This window comes from Durio zibethinus, chromosome 2, assembly GCF_047325235.1.
Source record: "Durio zibethinus cultivar Kanyao isolate XHJ-2024 chromosome 2, ASM4732523v1, whole genome shotgun sequence".
Lineage (NCBI taxonomy): Eukaryota > Viridiplantae > Streptophyta > Magnoliopsida > Malvales > Malvaceae > Durio > Durio zibethinus.
In genome coordinates, this window is record NC_143163.1 from 37,467,384 (window position 1) to 37,487,553 (window position 20,170).

Genomic DNA, 20,170 nt, shown 5'->3' on the forward strand with positions numbered 1-20,170 from the left:
TCCATATCTTCTCTGATTCCTTGTGCTTTCCCTCTCAACTATTCCTAACTCTCTTTGTATAAAAAAATTTTCAAGATATGGAATTCGGCTTTAAGATTTTATTCTCTCTTATTTTAAACCAACTACTTTAATTAATTTGTTTAAATATAAAGGTCGTTGTTGGGCGGCAAATAAGCAGAAAAACCCATCCATATACAAAGTTTGTAGCCAAAAAGAAACTAGATTCGTGGATTAATTTTTCTTAACTTTAATGTTAAAAATAATTTCCTGTTAGGCAGCCTATAAGAAAGTATAGTGTTGAATTATTTTACCCTAGATTGTTCCCATTGACAATTATGTAGAAAATGTTTAAAATTATTTAAGGTGGTATATATGATATGAGGAAGATTATGAGGATGGGAGGTAAATTTGAACCTGAAAATTTCAACCCCTTAGAAATGCTCATAATTATCTCATAGACTATCAATGAAGTTTTTAGACTTTATAAATAGAGTTAAAAAAAAATGACATATCTTTTACACTATGTTTGGATAAAGATTAATAAAGGAAAGAAAATGAAAGAAAATGAAAGGAAAAGAAAGTTTTTTAACGGAAAAAAAATGATATATGTGCCCCTTGTTTAGATAATCAAAATTAAGAAAGGAAAATAAAGGAAATGAATTCTAACAATCATTTTTTGAATAAAAAATAAAAAAAATTATTCATTATAATAATTTTTTTCAATTATAACCTTTCATTGCTTGTGATTTTAGAGCATTTTTAGATCATGATATGTTTGTTATCTTGTCTGACCTCACAATTGCTGCTATATCAATAGTTTTTAATCAAGTGAAATAAAAAAATATTTTGCAAACATGTATTGATGGATGATTGTAAGTTAGTTCGACATCTCATAAATCCAAAAAAATATGTCTATTCATATTCAATCATTCATCAAAATCAAGTCACCAAAAATTTATAAAAAAATTTTATATTGGAAGATACATATAAAACTTATTTGAAAAAAGAGATGGCTTTGAAAAAATTATAATATGATTGTGATGTTATTAGGTTTTTTTTACTAAGTTTTTAGTATTAATAAAAAGATAGATATAATAGTCTTTTAATAAAAATAAAATTTTTTTAACTTTTCTTTCCTTAATTTTTTTTCCTAAATTGGGATATTAAAAAAAATGAGAATTACAACAGAAATCAAAGATTATTCAGTTTCCACTTCTTTCATTTCCTTTAAATAAAAAGTTTATCCAAATAAAAGAAAGATTTTTCTATTTCCATTATTTTCCTTTATTTTCTTATCCTTTCTTTTCCCTCCCTTCAATCCAAACATAATATTAGAGTATATTAAAAAATAAAAAATAATTAAAAAAATAAAACGTAACAATTTTTCAATTTCATTTGTAAAGTTAAAAAATTACACTGACAATATATAAAAAATAAACTCATTAAGAGCTAATCTTTCATTATTTCATGAATATGATTTCTCCTTATTATGATGAGATTTGAATTCCATGTCTTTGAATTAAAATCTTAAATTTAACCATTGGATTAGATATTCTTTAAGACAAAATTTAAGTAGTAGTAAGTGAAAAAAAAGCGAAATTTGAGCTGTTTAAATAACCACTTATCTATACAATCATTCCTAAAGAAAAAATGTCGTTTAATAGTCATAAACAACTATGAATTACCGGTCATTTTAAGTAAGCTTAAGTCCAAATGCTGAAGTAGAGAATCTAATTTAACTTCTTAAATTCAACATTTTTTTTTCCCATCAAACGATCAATCATTAGCAGCTTGTTCACTTCAAATCCAATTATAGTCACGAGACAAAAAAAAAAAAAAAATAGTCACCCATTTTATTTTCTTGTTCACGGGATCGATATTCAGAAACTTAAAGAGAAAGTCAAGACAGCATAACGTCAAGGAATAACTATGGAAATATGATGAAATGGACTAAGTTTCTTTGCAGATCAAACAGGCTGCACATGCTCATCACTTCAATTGATCAATTACTTTTCTTTTGTGGGCCATTTTTTTTAAGAAATGCAATCACGACCATTCTAAGCCCGGCAATCACGCAAAGAGGTCATCAAAGATTTTAGGGTTGTCTTAACTCTTCCCTTTTTTTTTTCCTTTTATTTCGTGGCTATTTCTAGACTGTGGCCTTTTTGTTCAACGATTTTGGTGCAAAATAATTGTAGACTTCATTTAAATCCGAACATTGTTATAATGCCAGCCTGTTGGAGTCATTTCTCCACTTTGGTAAATTGTCGTTAGCATAAAATAGACAATCAATTAATCTTTTGAGCCGAAAAGGAGCTTCAAATTGTTCCATATTTACCTGAAATTGTGAATCATTCTTTTTCAAGCACATGCCATGAAAAATGATTCTATAAGTTCACATAGATAGGATATTCCAATGGCGAATTATGCACCTATAAATGAATGTTGATAAAAAGTGTAATGAAACATAATTGAGGAGAGTCGCACCCTAATTTTCGATCCCATGAGCAATAATTGATTCGATTTTTTGTTTTTTAGAAGCTATTAGGTCAAGGATTTATTTCATTAAGATATTGATTTGAAGGAAAGAATATTTTGAACAAAAATGAGACAAACTAATGGATAAAGAAAAAAAAAATCCTACTAATTTCTAATCATTCAAATAAGAGCACATAAAAATGGTTAACTTCTGTTTTTTTTTTTTTAAAAATATTCCTCAATTAAGACAAAAAAAATCAGTATGAGCTTCCTTTTTTTTTTTTTTCTGATATATATGGTGGATGACTATTAGAGTAATGATTTCAATCCTCATAACAAATAACTTATATATTGCCAAAAATATTTTTCAAAGAGTTTATATTTAATATACTATTAATGTATAAATCTTATATACTATCAATGAATTATATGATAATATCTAATTAATTATTAAATATCAGCTCTTAAAATAAATATATAAAAATTAATAATTTTATAAAAATTTACTAATTAATGATATGTCATTATGCATTAATAACATGTTATCATCTAATTTATTGATAGTATATAAAATTTATATACTGATAATGTATCAAATATAAATTTTTTTTTTTAAAACATGCCTTTCCTTTAAAAAAAAAAAAAAAACTCCTTTAGTGTTACTTTCATTCAACTATTTTCTTCCCTTTCTCTCACTCTCCTAACAATCAAAAACATTGTTAGTGAAAGTTATTTAAATATAGTTGTAATTGTACGAGTCAATTGGGTTCTAGTTAAGTCATTCTCGATTTGACTTTTTTTTAATTGGTTTGAGTTATAATTTCATTAGGGTCGAATTATATTGAGTGTGAATTGTTGACTTCTTCAATATATAGTTTCATATTGGATCAAGTTAGGAAATGAGTGGATTTTTTAAGATTTACCGAAGACATTTGCCACATTTATGCCATTAACCCAATATTAATCAAACAAGATACAAATATGGATTTCGGAGAATTTTTTCTGAATTGTGAAACAAGATACCAAAATTTCAATTACGAAAAATTTGTTCTCAATCACGAAAGCAAATAAGGACCAGCCATTGCAATTGCTTTCAATTGCTTCGAGCTGGTCTTTCATATTTGTTTCAATGAAAATATTAGTTAGTGCCGACTCGAAATTACCTAAGATGATTTTTAAAGAAATAATGTAATTAACACATTATTTTTTAATTTAGTGAAAATAATATATTAATTGTAAAAATATTTATTAAATAGAATTTTAACTATCTTTGAACAATGCCCATATATATAGGCACCCTTTAACCTGACCCTCGTTTCAAATGGATTGAAAGGGATTGGGGTTAACTACTTCCAATCTCTGCTTAAAATTTAAGGCGAAATTAATCCTAAAACTAGGGGCGTAACCAAGGGGTAGATAGGAGTCACGGTCCTCCAAAAAAATTTTAATTTTTTTTATAGAATTATAATTAATCCCACTAGATATTATACTTGACCCCTCTTCTTTTTAAAATTTATTATTTGCCCTACATTTTCAATTTTCCTAGCTTCGTCTCTGCCTAAAACTATGCATTATAATTAAGTAATATAATGGAATGAATGAAAAATCAAAAAATCAATTTCCAAGAACTTGTTTGCAATCAGGTAGTTTCCCAAGGTCGTCTGGCTTTGAAGAGGCGATGACACCTCCCATCGATCCAATAATTTAACCAGAGTCTTAAATGCATATGGCAGCTGGTCCATGTACTTGAACTTGTATGAAGAAAGTCTTCAACTTTGTTCATTCATTCCCTATTTTAGCCATATATATTGTGAATGCCAAAACTAATAATTGGATGTATATTCTTCTATCAGAATAATTCCAACTCTCCGTAACTCATGTCGTTTTGAAAAGCAGGTGCACTGCTGCACAATTATTCTTCAAACGAGGGTTTCGCTTTACTTTCTAGTCTCTCACAGCCATAGGATCAATCCAAATGAATACTCCCCAAAAATTTTTGAGGAATTTAATTTTTTTTTTAGTCTGACATGATCCCATTCAAATTTTGTTTAATGGGTTGAGTATGAAAAAGGGTCACATGTAAAAATTTAAGGTCTTGAAATGGAATAATCTCTTCTTATTTAAATTTTTACGTGCCAAAAAAAAAGGACTACACCTGCTAATTAATTAATAACAATTAAAACAAAGTTTATATATATGTTGTTTAATCAAACAGTTTAGTTTTAGATTAGGCTGCTTTTTTGCAATGGGCGTGATCACATAAAGGATAACGATACGGCAATAAATCATAATGACCCGGTAGTACTAATAGGTGGACATGTTTTTCATCAAATGATTTATCCTGAATTATATAGGTTAACGATAGTTTCATCCTCGTAGACAAGAAATAATAAGGGCCTACGTTACAGTACTATATATGTTTGTTGAGAGGGAAAGAAAATGAAGAGGAGACAAAGGAAGAAATTTATTATTTACTTCAAATTTTTTTGGTGTGAAATGAAAAGAAACAAAAAAAAAGAGGAGAGAAACGATAGGAGAAACTGAATAAACGGTTTACATGGATTGAACGAATGTGTTTTTTTTTTTTTTTTCTTCCCTTGTTTATATAATGTGATTATAATTCTATTTTTTATTTTTATATGCAATTTTATTTAAATTATAATATATATACATTTGTGTATTAAATAGAAAAGATAATTTCATTCCCTATTTAAAAAGATAATTTGTTTTAATTAATATTTTTTTATTTTTTCTCTTATAAATACGGTATAACATAAAAGATCTTTTAATTTATTGCGGACTACGTTACTACTTAAAAGTTAGGACAAAGTGTTGAATTAGACTTTTGATCTACCACTTCACAATCCAAATCACATCATTAGTGGTTGTTAACCAATTTGATTGATGACCTAATCCATTTAAAGCCAATGGTTCATAAGAAATTGTCTTTTTGTTTGAACACTGACTAGTATTATTAATCCAACAATATCCAAGCGATGTTAGCAGCAATATTTTTATCAGATTGTGGCACAGAATAACAAGATCATGATGATCATCCATAGCTATCATATAATTCACAATGCAGACTTATATATTCATGCATGGCATATACATCCACAGAATCAAAACTGTTTCTGCACTTGAATTTGATACTTTGATTTCATTATTCATTGAAAGTCTTTTTTATTAGATTAAATATTATGAAGATATTAATCTAATCATAGAGTTGTCGGCCATGTGCGGAAAAGAAATTCATAATTTCCTTAATGTTTCCGTAGATTACAGCTCAATCTTTATTTTTTAAAGTTCAAAACAAAAACTTTCATTCACTTTTTTTTTTCTGGAATATTATAAATCTTTGCTTAATTTGCATTATATTTACATGATGAATATTCTTTCTACATTTGAATTAAACAAAATTTACCTGGAGGAAAGATGTGTCTCTTAATTTCTCTTCAGGAATCTTCATGCATGTTCTTTAGTATTTACACTTCATGGAAGCAAAATCAATTTAACTTATAACCTAACTTTTTTTTCTACATGTTTGGCAATCGAATTTTGAATTTTAGTCCCATTGAATGATAATAACCATTAGGTTAAACTTTGGTTTGAGAAAATATCTCAAAATATCCAATTTTAACTGTTATCTCCCTACCTTGTAAGGAGTTGAAAACATGTGATTATAATTACTAGTTAATGTCCAAAGGTAATTAAACTTCAGTATCTCAAACTCAAAAATCAGACACCCTTTGTCAGGGTTGAGCCATCAGCCTGCAAGAAAGAGAACAGTATTTTTATGTGGGATTCCCTTCTTTTACTTTTTTTTTTTTTCATTTTAATCAAACAAACGTGATTTATAAAGGTATTATCCAAGTTGACATACTCCATAATTATGCCTTACAATAAACCGACAAATAAAGCTTTAAACGTAAAATAGGTCTTTCTTTGTGTAACAACCTAACTAGCTTTTGGAATTTTTACAATATTTCTATAAATCAAAAGTTTTTTAGAATATAAACAGGAAAAAAAAAAACAAATTAATAGCAGTTAAAACTGACTAATTGCAACAAAATAAATTCAAAGAATTTTCTGTACTACAGGAATATGGGAACATCTTAATAATCATCTTTGAATTACATAATTTATTGATTCTATGATAATAAAAATAAGAATTATGAGAAAAGGAGACTTTAGATAATATCCATCTAGAAGAATGTGAAAGATTAAATAGTCAACCTGAGGAATAAATGGTGGTGTGTTTAGCTGAATGTCTTTAACAACTCTGGCTTCTCTTCTGTGCTTCACCTGCCTTTAATGCTTGTGCACATGGAGGGGTCTTCCATTGCAGCTCTTTCTGAATAATTTAAATGAATGGCCTGCAAGAGGTTGGATATTAAATTATATTTAAACCTTTGTCTCTGTTTATTTTCTATTTTTTGCTTTCAGGGTACTACAAGGAACTTACATCCTTTAGCTAGCAAGGTTTTGGGTTCTGATTTTCATTCTCACGAGAATAATGTACCGAATCAATGTCAAATAAAAAATACATATATATGTTGTAAGACTAAGCTACTTGCAATTTTCATGGTGTCCAAAGAATTCTACTTTTTTGGTCAGCCGGTTTAACTCTTTACTTGGATTAAAAGATGTAACTTTTCTTAATTTTTATAAAAAAGCTGTAACTTGAAGATAAAGGAAATGATTATAAATATTAAAATTTATGTTTTATATTTTTTGGATATCACTTGTGATTACATGAATCAACTAATTAACCGAAGATTCAAATTCTTATCTTTAATTTGTTGCAGTAATAGTTATTAATGTGAAAATTGAACCAATTTTTTCCTTTCTTTCTTTTTACTATCATAATTAAAAAGTTTAAACATCTATTTCATAACCCTACAATATTATTTCTTTGCTTCTAAGTATAAATTTATTTAATTTTTGTGTCCTTAATTTATGCGATGTCAATAACTTTAAACAGAATTTTTGTTTAATTTGGACTGACTTGCCTCTCCATCACCATGAGTAGATGCCACATCAATTGCTTAAGAACTATTAATTGCGTCACAAGCAGAACCACCAGCTCTTTGCGGTGATAAACAAGTAATAAGTCACTAGCTTGATTATGTAATTAGCTTCTTTTTTCAAAGTCTTTTCCTTTTGCTTTTGAAAAATTGAAGTCCAAAAGCTTTTACCATGCTTCCAATTTTTCTTTTTCGCCTTTGTATATAGTAATATTAGTAATATATGTCAATAGTCACATGATATGTTGATATAGTATTGAATTTTTAATTTCAATAATAAAAAATCAATCTTTGATAATTAAATAAATAATAATATTACCATATGTTATCACATTGCTTTTACCAACAATTATTGGAAAATTGTGCATGATATTGGAGAAAATACAAAAATGAGTATAGAATGTCTTGCTACTAAACTTTCATATCACAAATCACAGCAAACTTCAGTTCAAGCTGCAATCGTGCTCTCTAAACTATCCAGATTCTAGCTGTTGGACACAGCATCTTCACATTGAAGAGATTCTCATTGATCATCTAATTAACTTCTCCACTTGTTTCTTTTATATGTTGCTTTTTTGAAGATTTCACACACTTGTTATAATCTATATTCATTGAAGGGATCAATACCTGATAATGAAATGAGGTTTCACATTCTTGACCAAGTAATTTTTCTTACTTTCTATCATGTGATAATACACAAATATGAATAAAGGACTTAATGATATATTGAATTATTGATGATGGAGAGAAAATCAAGATAGGGTGCCGCTCACGCTATAATCAACAAATATGAACATAGATATTTTCTTTATACAATGATTTGATTCAGTACAGCTAGCTGGCATGGCTACATGGAAGACATAAGAGAAAGGTAGGAAGAAGAGGGAAGAGAAAGAGATTAATAATAAAATGTTGAGTATCAACCAAGATAGTGAACTAACATTGACAAAGGAACTAAACACAGCCCTTTTTTGTTTAGCTCTGTGCAATCATTCTTCCCATGATCAAAATTCATTTTGTTTCCTTCTTCCATTAAGAGAAAGGGATTAATAATAAAATGTTGAGTATCAACCAAGATAGTGAACTAACATTGACAAAGGAACTAAACACAGCCCTTTTTTGTTTAGCTCTGTGCAATCATTCTTCCCATGATCAAAATTCATTTTGTTTCCTTCTTCCATCTGTATCTCTGAATAATTCTCTGAAGCAGTTGCTTTCCCCTATATAAAATCACCAAGTATAGCCATATTAATTTAACTCTTTAGGTCAACCTTTTAAGAAAAGAACCAGTCTCATTACTACTCTTTATAAATAAGTATATATTGATTATCACCATGATCTCAGAATAATTGAGTTTACCAGAGAACTGTGGACCTGATCTTCTCTCTTTTTGGGATTCATATCATCTGATTTCAAGTCACTAACCTATTAAAAAATGAAAAATGAAAAGAATTTTAACAAGTACTAATTTAAGAAGAAGAAGAAGAAGCAAAGAAAGATCAAAGCTAAAGAAATGCAAAAATATGTGTGTTCTTCAATCATTTACCTTGGGACTATTGACTGGAGAACTAGCAGTATCCTCCAAAGAATCATCTTCACAAATTTCTTTGGTTCTTGTTTTCTTGAACCTTAATTTTTTGGGAAGTTTTGATGAAGGGGCACAGGGTGAAGAAAAGGCAAAACCATGATCGTTATTGTGGGATATTTTCCACGCAGCCCCGTTTGTTGCAGCGTCTGAGATCAAGGAAGAGCTACAACTAAAACTAGAATGATCATTATTTGAGAAATCTTCAAAGTAAGCTGTCCAGCCACTTTCCTCAGGTACTGAGTCCTTGGTTCTTGCTGTTCCTTTGGAAGCAACAGATTTGTGTATAGATGAATTGATGGAGTAATCCTCCATCAATCTAACATCAAGAAAAACAAAAGAGTTATATCAACCTGAGAGAAGAAGAGAGATCCTAGATTTCTCTTGGCAGAAAAGGAAAGTCGAGAAGCTCTCAATAATGGGGGATTTATAACAAAAGAAGAATATTATTAGTATAAAATAATACAGGAAAGGGAACCCATAATTTAGAATCTTGGTGTGGCCATTTGTGGGCCAAGGGAAGTTGAGGAAGTTAAAAGCAGCAGTTGCAACAGAAAAAGAGAGAGGACGTGCAAAGGAAAATTTGAAAAAGAAAAAAGATAAAGATGGGTTGACCTTTGTGGTTCATATTAGAACTCAACGATGGCAGCCATTTTCTTTGTTACGTCTTACCTTTCAACCAATAGCAATTAATAAGTCAATTGAATTGATCCAAAAAGAACAGACCGATCAAACATGAACAAATTCAATGTTAGGTTATAAGGCCTAATAATACTTCAAGTTGGGTTTTAAGATCAAAAAAATTTGAAGCCAGCCAGCCCTACGTTGGGTTTAGTGGGTGTCCTTTCTTGCTTTTATCTGCCCTTAATTTCATTAGATTATTAGCTTGCTCTACCCCATAATAAGCTGCATAATCCCCGCTAGTCATTCTATTAGTGCAGAATGTTCCTGCAGCCAGCTTTTCTAACTTATTTTGTGGAACCATTCAAAGTTCTTCGTCTAAAATAAATGGAAAAAATCATGGATTCCACCAACACCTATACAATTAACAATTAATTGTATATTTTGACCAAAAGATCAAATCCATTAACAAAAAATTTTGAGAAGTATTGAGGGAGAAAAGATCCCTTATCGTTAAGACGTTAATAGACAAAAATTGACTTATGGCTTATGAGCAACAGCTCACTCTTCTCCAACTGATCTGGTTTTAAAGGATAAATATGTAAGAACAGATCAACAAGCCTTAAATTGCAAATGATATGTTGTAGCAAATGCAATCCAACAATAAATAATAGCAGAAAAATTGAACTATAGCTTATAATTAATTGAGGGCTCATCCTTTTTTTTAATCAAATGACAAAATACTATAAAAATTTATTGAAATCGGAGAAGACAATTTCTTTGCAAATATGGTGAAGTAATCTACAAAAGCCTAGATGCATGTGAGCCTAGCTGCTTAAGTTGCAAGTACAGCGATTGGAAGTAAATTTAGTAAAGATATATCATCTATATTTTTTTACTTCTCTTCATAGATCATTCCATCGTCTAAAATGTAGTGAGAATAGAGTTTCCCTTTTAGGCTTCAATTTGGATGTACAACAATAAATCATTTATATTTTCTCCCTTTCGTTGGTTTTTTCCCTTTGATCTAACTGAAGTCTGTCATTCCCAAGGTAAAGCAACTAAGGTTGCTGTTGCTATTGGAATATATAATTGTTGAATTTGTAATATTTTATCAAGTGTTTGATATATCTCAATCTCATGTCTAAATTTTATAAAGATTTATTATAAAAAAGATTTAAATTTATATTTATGAAATATTTTTTATAAAATAAATTTGTAAAACCTTTAAATTCAAATAAAAAAATTAAGTACGATATTCACAATGTTACTGGTACAAATAATTTATTGAATTTTATTTTTTTTCATTATTTTCTTTTTATAGGGTTATTTTATTGAGTTTATTTGGCTGGATTCAATTTGAATTTCGACAAAAATTAAGAACAATAGAAGGTCAAATTTACCGCTAAACTATATAAAAACCTCCAATGTACAATTTAACATTTTTTTTGTATAATGTTACCAATAACTAAGAGTTTTAATCAAATTGGAGGCCCCAGCAGAGTTATTCCTTTTTTTTTTTGGATTAGTTAAAAAATAAAACCGATTAAAACAATAAGCATTCATAAGTTCAGAAGTTTCTTTGTCATCCCCATCACAAACACACCTTTCTTCATCACCCATAATTGGTTTAGATGCAATAAAAATGGGAAGCATAGAAAGAGTGCACTTTTTATCAATGACCACTCAATAGCTCATGTATCTCCAAATTTGTTCTATATTACTTGATAAGTAACCCACATAATGTTTATTGATAAAATATTAAAATTTTAATTTTAATAATTAGATTCAATTTTCGATAATTTTAATTATAAAAATATTATTAATCGGTTAAGCTGTAATTACTTGGACTAATTAATTGGAAACTTTCAAGCTGTAAAATAATTTCGAAGTTCTAGTACTGTCTCATCTTTAACCTGTTCTTTTTCCTGTTTTGATATTCATCTAATTAATAACTTCTGCCATTGCCGTCCAAATAAGCACTACATTTTCAGGAAAATCGTCCATGCAACTGCAGTATCTTCGTAAAGAGTACAAGTTCTTCTACTTAACCCAGTGGACAATGCATTCAAAGAACAAAGGATATTATACTCACCGTCCACCATGAAAAAGTGTTGAAATTAATAATGCAGTTTATTCGATCTTTAGATCTTTTTTTTATCAGTGTATCGACGAAGGAGACAAAAGCTCTTTAAGGAAGATTGAAGAACATTGATGAAACTGAAAGATTAAATATTTTGGTCCCAATGATCTCTTAGCATTATCCTCCAAAGCGCAAGTACAGTACTCAGTACTAAGTGCTAACTTCATTTGTATACTTTAGAATAGACATGTGATAGATCATCTACTTTAATTATGGTGAATTAAGTGTTTTTTTTTTTAAAGGAAACGTAATTTAAGAAGAAAAAGAGGTTGTAAATGTTGGTTTTAAATTTCAGAATTTAAAATACTTATAAGTATTTGAAAATTTTTAATTAATTTTCTTATACTTTTCAAATGCTTAAACATAATAATTCTTAACTAATTTTTATATAATATATGTATTTTATTCTCATCATTTATATAATAAATCAAATGTAAATTCTCTCTTATCTTTTCAAAAATAACATTATATTATTTCGTTCTTGCTTTTTGTCAAGCATGCATGATAAAAATACAGTTTCACTTCCTTTTTATACCCAATTTTCTTTTAATATTGTCTTGTTTCTCTCCTATTCCATTTTCAAACAAAAAGAAATGCTTTAAAGACCTTGTGTTCTTTCTTCTTAAGGGTGTTAGATTGAAATTTGGTCACTAAAACATAATCTAACACTTTACTAACAGTTTATAAATCACAATGCTATTGACAATTGACATAGAGATCCTTTAATGCTTTTCGTTAGGGATATTAATGGATAGGATACATGTAGAGTAGAGCATTGTCTATCCCCATCGTTGGATTTTTATATTTTACCCATCTCTATATTCATACTCAATGAATATTTTAAATTTATTCTCATCTCTGCCAGTATTTGATGGGTATGGATAATCCTCATACTCTTAATTTTTAAAAAAGATAAAAAATAATTTTTTAACTTTTTTTTATTTTTATCTTATATATTTAGGTAATTTTTTATAAAATATATTAATATATATTTGTCAATAAAAATATATTAATTCTAATTAATCTAAAATAATAATTTATATTATTCAATAAAAAATTTATTTACTAAATATATATAAATATATATAGGGTACGGGTATGAGGCAGGTACGATATTACATGTCTCTATCTTTATACCTAATAAAAATTTAAAATCATACATATTTATATCCCCACAATATAATACACATCCTCATCTATATTATGGTAAAAAATCGAATTCTCCGTTGGATATAGTAAGATTAACATCTCTAACTTTTATGAATATTTAATTTACTTAAAATTAATTAATTAATTAATTAAATTAAAAAGAAAAATATTTACATATAGCCTCATAATATTGGGCTGCATCATTAGGACAGTCACACATAATTTATTCCACCAAGCTTCACATCTGAATTGGGCCCAAGATGATCAGTTCAATGCTACGGCCTGTAACTTTGGTAGGTACAAGTAATGTCGGCCGATGTTGGATTCACTAAAATAAACCTGTTTGGGCTGAAGATTTGGGCTTTATTTCCATTTCACTAAGACCGAATATCAATAAAGTTGGAAAGATAAAAAAATTAGAAAGAAAATATGTAATACATGCTCATATTTATCTCATTTCCTTTTTTTTTTTCTTTTTAATTTGGAATGATTTTGTTTTTGTTAGTAAGTGCAGAAAATAATAATATTTCCTTTTTTTTATTTTTTTCTTTCCTACCAAACACACCTAAAATTCTTTTTTTTTTTCATCCACTCCTTCCCAGCTTTTCACTTTTCAGCTGTACGAAGCATACATTTATAAATGTTCATGTTAGAGCTGATAATTTGCTTCTATCATCAAAATGACAAAGCCAAAAAGGCCTAAAGTTATTTACCAATATAGAAAATTGCTTAACATTTTTTTATGAAAAAATTCCAAACATTAAAATAAGAAAATATACCATGAGAAAAAAAAAAAGGAAATAAAAAAAGAGAAAATGTGGATTGGCTTTGGCGCTTGGGCAAATAGAAAACAACATCAATCTTGGAAAGTTTACATTCTCAATTTGTTCTCATTTCCAATTTCATTAACAAAAGAAAAAAGCTTGTTGTCCTTTTGCAGAGAAAGCATTAAAATGCATATTTAAAGAAGAAGAACCGCCAAGCCATTTTATAAACTTAAAACATTTAATGTGAAAGAAAGATGCAAGAATAATGGTTTTCTTCATTAAAACCTCAATCGTTATTTGCTGAACATAAAAATACTCTTGTCTGCCTCTCATCAACGAAATTGAAAGAACCAGAATAAAATTTTGTAATTAATCATCCACCCATCTAAGAAATTTCATTTAAAGAAGTCTCTTCAAATATTAAAGCTCTAATGATTCAATGTTCACCTGACAATTATTAAGTCCCCAATCCATCAAGAATTTAATTAATTAATTAATTATTCCACAACATTCTTACATTTTTATAATTGCATTAATTTGGAAATACTATTGATTTCAGGGACTTGCTCCTCCAATATTAATTTTTAGGTATGGTTTATCTTTATATATATATCATCTCCTAAGAACAAAAAAAAAATATTATTAATCATTTTTTATGCAACAGTTGTTAAGTTGTGTGGAATTTAATTATTAAGCAGGCTAAATCTCAGTGTTCAATGTCTTGTTTTCTAAATATAGAGCTAAAATCTTAAGAACAACAATATTTCTGATTTTCTTCAAGCCTTGAATAGTTGAAGTCAATAAACACTGGCAAATTACTTGAATTTAAACATATTAAGGTTGCGAATTTAGATATGGAAGTTTATTAAGCCGATGATATATTGAGCCTGAGATTTTATAATAGTCAACAATTTAAGCTCAAATTGTTATTGGTAGTAAATGTAAACATTTCTAACGATTGGAATTCACTCATCGTTTAACCTTTGTTGTTGAGAACTGGTCGCTCTTGCCTTCTTTGCTTGATGAAATAGATGGTTATCAGCAATTGACCCATCCAGAAGAAAACTAAAGGTGGCAAGCATTTTTCATGTCAGGATCTTGTTGCCAATATTCTTTTTTTGGACTTTTTCCATTCAGCCCAAGTTTTCTCTCTTTTATATATATAGTTCTTTTTATGGGACAGTGCTTGTGTAAAATGCAAGTAATGAATAATTACACATTTAAATTTTTTTTATAAAGGAGATCATAATATAAAAATTAAAACATAAATTAAACTTTAAATTTTAAATTTGTTAAATGTTATTCCATAATTAAAAATAATTGCATTTAAAATTATGCATGATTGCATATTTTTAAACAATTTAATTAAAAAAAAAAAGAAGAAAAGTTTTGATCATGAGACCTTTTCAACGGGGATAAGGTGTAGTTATTAGTTGATAGGACTTGCTTCATTGCCTAGACCACAACAACGAACAAACAAAGACCATAAAAATTCCAATATATAGAACTAATAGTTTTAAAAAGTCCAAGAAGATTGGAATTCAATTTCATTTTCTTAATAATTCCCTCATCCGAATCAAGCTGTTAGGGAGAAATGTACTTTAAGAAGCAAACAAAAAGAAATAAATTAGGTTTGACTAGTTAATTATTATAGGTGGCTAATTAAAGGGGAAAACTTTTGGTCACTTTGAATCACTAATGCATCTGCAATTGACTTATGCTTTCATTAAAGATACAAAACAATTTGATGACGTGCTGGGAAAAATTTGCACCGTATTAAAGTCAAAAACCGTCTTAATTTTGGGTTTGGCCTAGTTTTCATATTTTGACCTCAACCCCCAATAATTTCATCTGCTTTTGAAGTTAAGGTTGAGGATTCTTTTTTTTTTTTTTTTGGGTCAAAACTCAATCAGGACTTTGGGACGTCGGAAGAGCCAACTTGATTAAATCCACATTTCATGACAGCAACAACTTCACGCCGTGATCGATGCTGCTCCAACACCAGCTGCCCCTACTGGCCCTACTTGTTTATTAATACATTTTTTATTTTTTTTCTCAGCAGTTGTTCAGAGTTCATTGACATTGTTCTATGCAGAGTAAACACAATAATAAATGATTTTTTTACCTTTTTTTTTTCCTGCAATGAATTGGTATTTTTACTATAAATATCTATTTCCATTTTTAATTACTCTCCCAAATTTTAAAATTTTATTTTCTTTGGGAAATGAGATTCAACCATTAGCTTAGTTTAATTAAAATGTTTAATTAAACTTTTCTTGGTTGCATTTATTAATTAAGTTTTCGACAATTTTAATGCTACTTTTTATTAAAATTGTTTTTTTTTATCTCTTCAAATTTAATATATTCACATTTAATTTGTGAGTAGTTAAAAAGAAATTTAAGTGCTTGAGGTTAAGATTTCAATATTAAAATTCATTTTTTGTAATTTTGAGGTTTAAATTAAGACTTCTATTGCCAATAAAAAAAAACTTTATACCAAAAAATTAAAGAAAAGGGAAATTAAAATGAAATATCATGTATTTAAAAATGAAATGATACTATAGTTTTGAACAATTCTAACATGAAATAACGAGCATTTACTATGGAAAATAGGGAGTATTCAATAAGTCTCAAAATTCATAGTCAAACACATCTAATAAATCAAAACTTGGAAATTTTAAGAATGTTTTTGTCAAACATACATAAATCGACTATTCTTCTTTTAGAGTCGGTAACTTGACTACTTCTTTTTTTTATAGACTTGACTCTTAATTTTTTGTAAACAATGACAATCATTCATTTGACTTGTTAAAATGAGAAATTCTAAGGATTATAACATGATCTGGACCTTAATTGAAACTAAATTCATGTTTATGGATAAATTGAAAATAAATTGACTCATGTAATTGGTGATAAAGAAAGAGGGTGTGCTCAACTTGACCGAGCTTCGCTTACAAATAAATTTCCTAGGGAAGTAGGTAAGGAAAAAGAATGTGGAAAATTAATTAAAACAAATAGGATGAAAAAAGAAAAAAGAGGGTGTTGTTCTAGATTGGTTGCCCAAGTATCACGAGAGTCATAAATTCCCTTCATAGGTAGCGTACAAAGAATTAATAAAAGATCTTTGGATCAGAAAGTCATTCCCAGAATAATGGATGAAAGATTCAAAAAGAATTTATGATCACAAGAAACTTGCATGATAAAGATTTTTAGTAATAAATTTAGTTTGTTTATCACTTTGTAACCAAAAACAATAATTAATTTAACCCAAAATTAATACTAATTAAAATTAATTTTAAGTTATTAATATATATTATTTATATAAATGGGAAAATGTGTAGTATTCCTGTTTTAAATAGTTTGATGTTGCTAGCAAGTTTTAAAACCCTGAAAGCTGCCTCTAGGTTTTAATATTTTCTCTCTTTCTCTCCTCCCACAATTTTGAAAAACTACAAATCTTCTCCGCACCGACTCTGATGTTCTTTGATCATCTTTGTCTAGGGGTTTAGATTTTCGCATCATGAAATTGTGTGGTGAAAATTGGCCAAAAAAATGAAAATTTTGCAAAATTAAATTTTTATTTATTTAATTAATTAACCTTTAAATAATTTGCAAACATTAATGAAAATTTTGGCTAATAAATAATTTGGTGATCCGGGATAAAAAACCCTTTGGAATATGATTCGAGTCAAAGAAAACTTTCACACAAAAAAAAAAAAAACAAAAACTGTCCATCGATTTCGTGAGACAAGTATTGAATATGAACACAGACTTTAATTGTTCAACTGGTTTAAGGGTGTCGTACACTAAAGCTAAGGAAAGCGATGTCTGTGGCCATAGCTAGAGGCCCCTTTGGGAATTGGCAATGCCATTATTGATCAAATCCTCTTGCAAACAAGTATTCAGATATCCTACAATAATGTTGTTGTTTAAGAAAAACTTAGAAAGAGATAAAGGATGAGTTAGCAATTCCATTAATTATGTTTTAATTTAAGAAACATAACAAAGGTTAATCCATTTCTATATGTAAATCTCACTTTTATTTTTCAAAAATAAAATCAAATTATTATTGCAAAGAGCTGAAAAGCTGTAATATAATCAAATATGTTATGATTGAAGTGAAAGATAATTCAAAGGTTAGAGACCCGCACAAGTACATACTAAGGTTGGAGCATATAATTATATATTTCTTCCGTCTTAAATTGCTCTAATGTCTTTGATTTTTACAGAATTTAAAAAAAAATTATTTTAATATTTTATAAAAATGAAATTTTATGTTTTTTAATGTTAAAAAAATCATAAAAAATAATTTTAAAATATAAAAAACAAGAATTTTATATATTTAAAAATAATTTTAAAACATCTAAAAAAGGACAAAAAAATGAGAGAGAGGGAGTAAAAGGGTTTCAGCTATATTCGAAAATGCATATAACCAGAATGATGTTAGAATCAATGGGGGACCCTTCAACTGTAAGTAATAAGCTGTCGTTTTATATCAAGTTACATATAGTTTATCTTCTTTTTTTTTAATCCAAAATAAAAAAAATATTTTAACTGCTAAATTTGATTCAACCGCTAACCCAAAATTTTTTATTTTACACCAAATTTTAATGACATAATATCGGATAGATAAAAAAATGTTATCAAATTAAACCGATTAAATGGATTAATTTGATCAAGTTTTAATCAATATAATCTAGATTTGAAGATACTGTTCATATGTAATTTTAACATTTTTAATTTACTATTAATTTTTTAAATTTTTATTTATTTAATCAATTTAAAAAATTATATATATTTAAATTCTCTCAAATTCATAATTTCAAAAATTTAATCACCAATGCAGCATTATACCATTTGAGTTGATATCTATGTTTTATTAAAAAGGAAAGCTTATGTGATATTCTTTAAACAATAAAATATATACAGTTGTCATTGAAAAATTAAGGAAAAAATGAACATAAAATGGACTTTGGACAGCTTAATTTGTCTTAGAACCATTGCAAAATGGTTGTGAATTGTGATGTGATCAAATCGTACTTTCCTTTTTAAGAAATAGTTTGGGGGGTTGGGGGGGGGGGGGGGGGAAGGGGTGCAAATGTATTTGACTTGGTGTGGCAATATCAGTACCATCGGGAAGCCTAGGGGATACCGAGGCCCCATCTTGCATGAAGAGCTGCCATCACATGGTACGAGTTTGACTCTTTCATATTGCATTTTTAAACCTAAAAATAAATAAATAACAGAGGTTCGTTTTCCCGGTTGTTGGGAATGAGAAAAAAAATAAAAATTGATTTGAAATAATAATATTTAATTTAATTTGAATATTTTTTTATTTTATTTAAATTAAATTTAGATATTAAAAATATATATATTAAGTTGAAATCAAATTTTAAATCAAGATGTAAAAAATTAAAAAAATTTAAACTGAATCAAATTATATATTTTTATTAATTTTTATTTTTTTTTTAAATTTTTATAAAATAAAATAATTATTTTGTATATAAATCTATTTAAATATATTAAAATTTTTATTAAAATAAATTTTAAAAATTAATAAATCAAATCAAATTAATAAATTTTAATTTAAATCAAATCAATTTAAAAATTTTGATTGAAATTTAAATTAAACTTAAAAAATTTTTAACATCATATATTACCTAAAAAATATTTTAAATCAAATTGAATCTAATTTAAACCATTTTATGACGAGAGTGGCGTTAGCGTGGAATGTCCCAAACCAAAACCATATGTCAGACTCTCCATCACCTTTGGTCCACCCCCAAACCAATGGCTCGGGGCTCCAGCTTTGTCGTTGAATAATCTTTTCAATATTTGAAATTTACGTTATTGAACGAAAAAGAAATAACCTTAGTCAAATTTATTGCCATATATAAGTTAATACATATGAAGTAATTTTTATTTGGGGTTTTGCTTTTGGTTGTTACTTTCTATCTCTCCATTTTTCTTTCCCGAATTGTTTGTTCCCCTTTGACTTTTATTAAATTAAAAAAAAAAGGATTCAACTTTAATGTTTGGTATTGAAATTTAATTTTTTTTAATTAATGTTTCACAATTTTTAATATCCAAAAATAAAAAATATAAAAGATAATTTTAAAATACATAAACAAAGAAAATGAAATAAATGGAATAATATTTTAAGGTTATCATATTATATAAATTATAGTTTTCAATACATTAAAATTCATAAAATTAATAATTAATTATTGTATTTAATGTAAAATATTACTATAAATAATATATTAACTAACCGGCCTTTATAAGTGTCTTAGGCCACTCACATTTTTTTAACGAATGCAACGCAGCGTTTCACTTATCCCTAACGACCGGCATTTAAGTCGATAGGCCCATATTAATTACACGCGCGCACATTACCCAC

At 27.7% G+C, this 20,170-nt stretch overlaps 1 protein-coding gene across 1 annotated transcript; it reads right to left on the reverse strand.

Annotated features, from left to right (window-relative positions):
• Nucleotides 1-8,282: 8,282 nt before the first annotated feature.
• Nucleotides 8,283-9,516, reverse strand: LOC111317565 (vascular-related unknown protein 1-like). Its single transcript, XM_022920000.2, has 3 exons — nucleotides 9,052-9,516; nucleotides 8,865-8,930; nucleotides 8,283-8,725 (listed from the first exon to the last, which is right to left on the reverse strand). Exons 1-3 carry the CDS (start codon nucleotides 9,403-9,405, stop codon nucleotides 8,573-8,575), a joined length of 573 nt encoding a protein of 190 aa, XP_022775735.2. The 5' UTR covers nucleotides 9,406-9,516; the 3' UTR covers nucleotides 8,283-8,572.
• Nucleotides 9,517-20,170: the final 10,654 nt, after the last annotated feature.

What these genes read in the sequence shown, in the direction of transcription:
- LOC111317565 (XM_022920000.2), bottom strand. Translation starts at nt 9,405, where the DNA reads ATGGAGGATTACTCCATCAATTCATCTATACACAAATCTGTTGCTTCC. An exon ending in CTCCAGTCAATAGTCCCAAG is followed by an intron (nt 8,931 to 9,051) that starts GTAAATGATTGA and finishes ATTTTTTAATAG; the next exon opens with GTTAGTGACTTGAAATCAGA. An exon ending in ATCAGGTCCACAGTTCTCTG is followed by an intron (nt 8,726 to 8,864) that starts GTAAACTCAATT and finishes GATTTTATATAG; the next exon opens with GGGAAAGCAACTGCTTCAGA.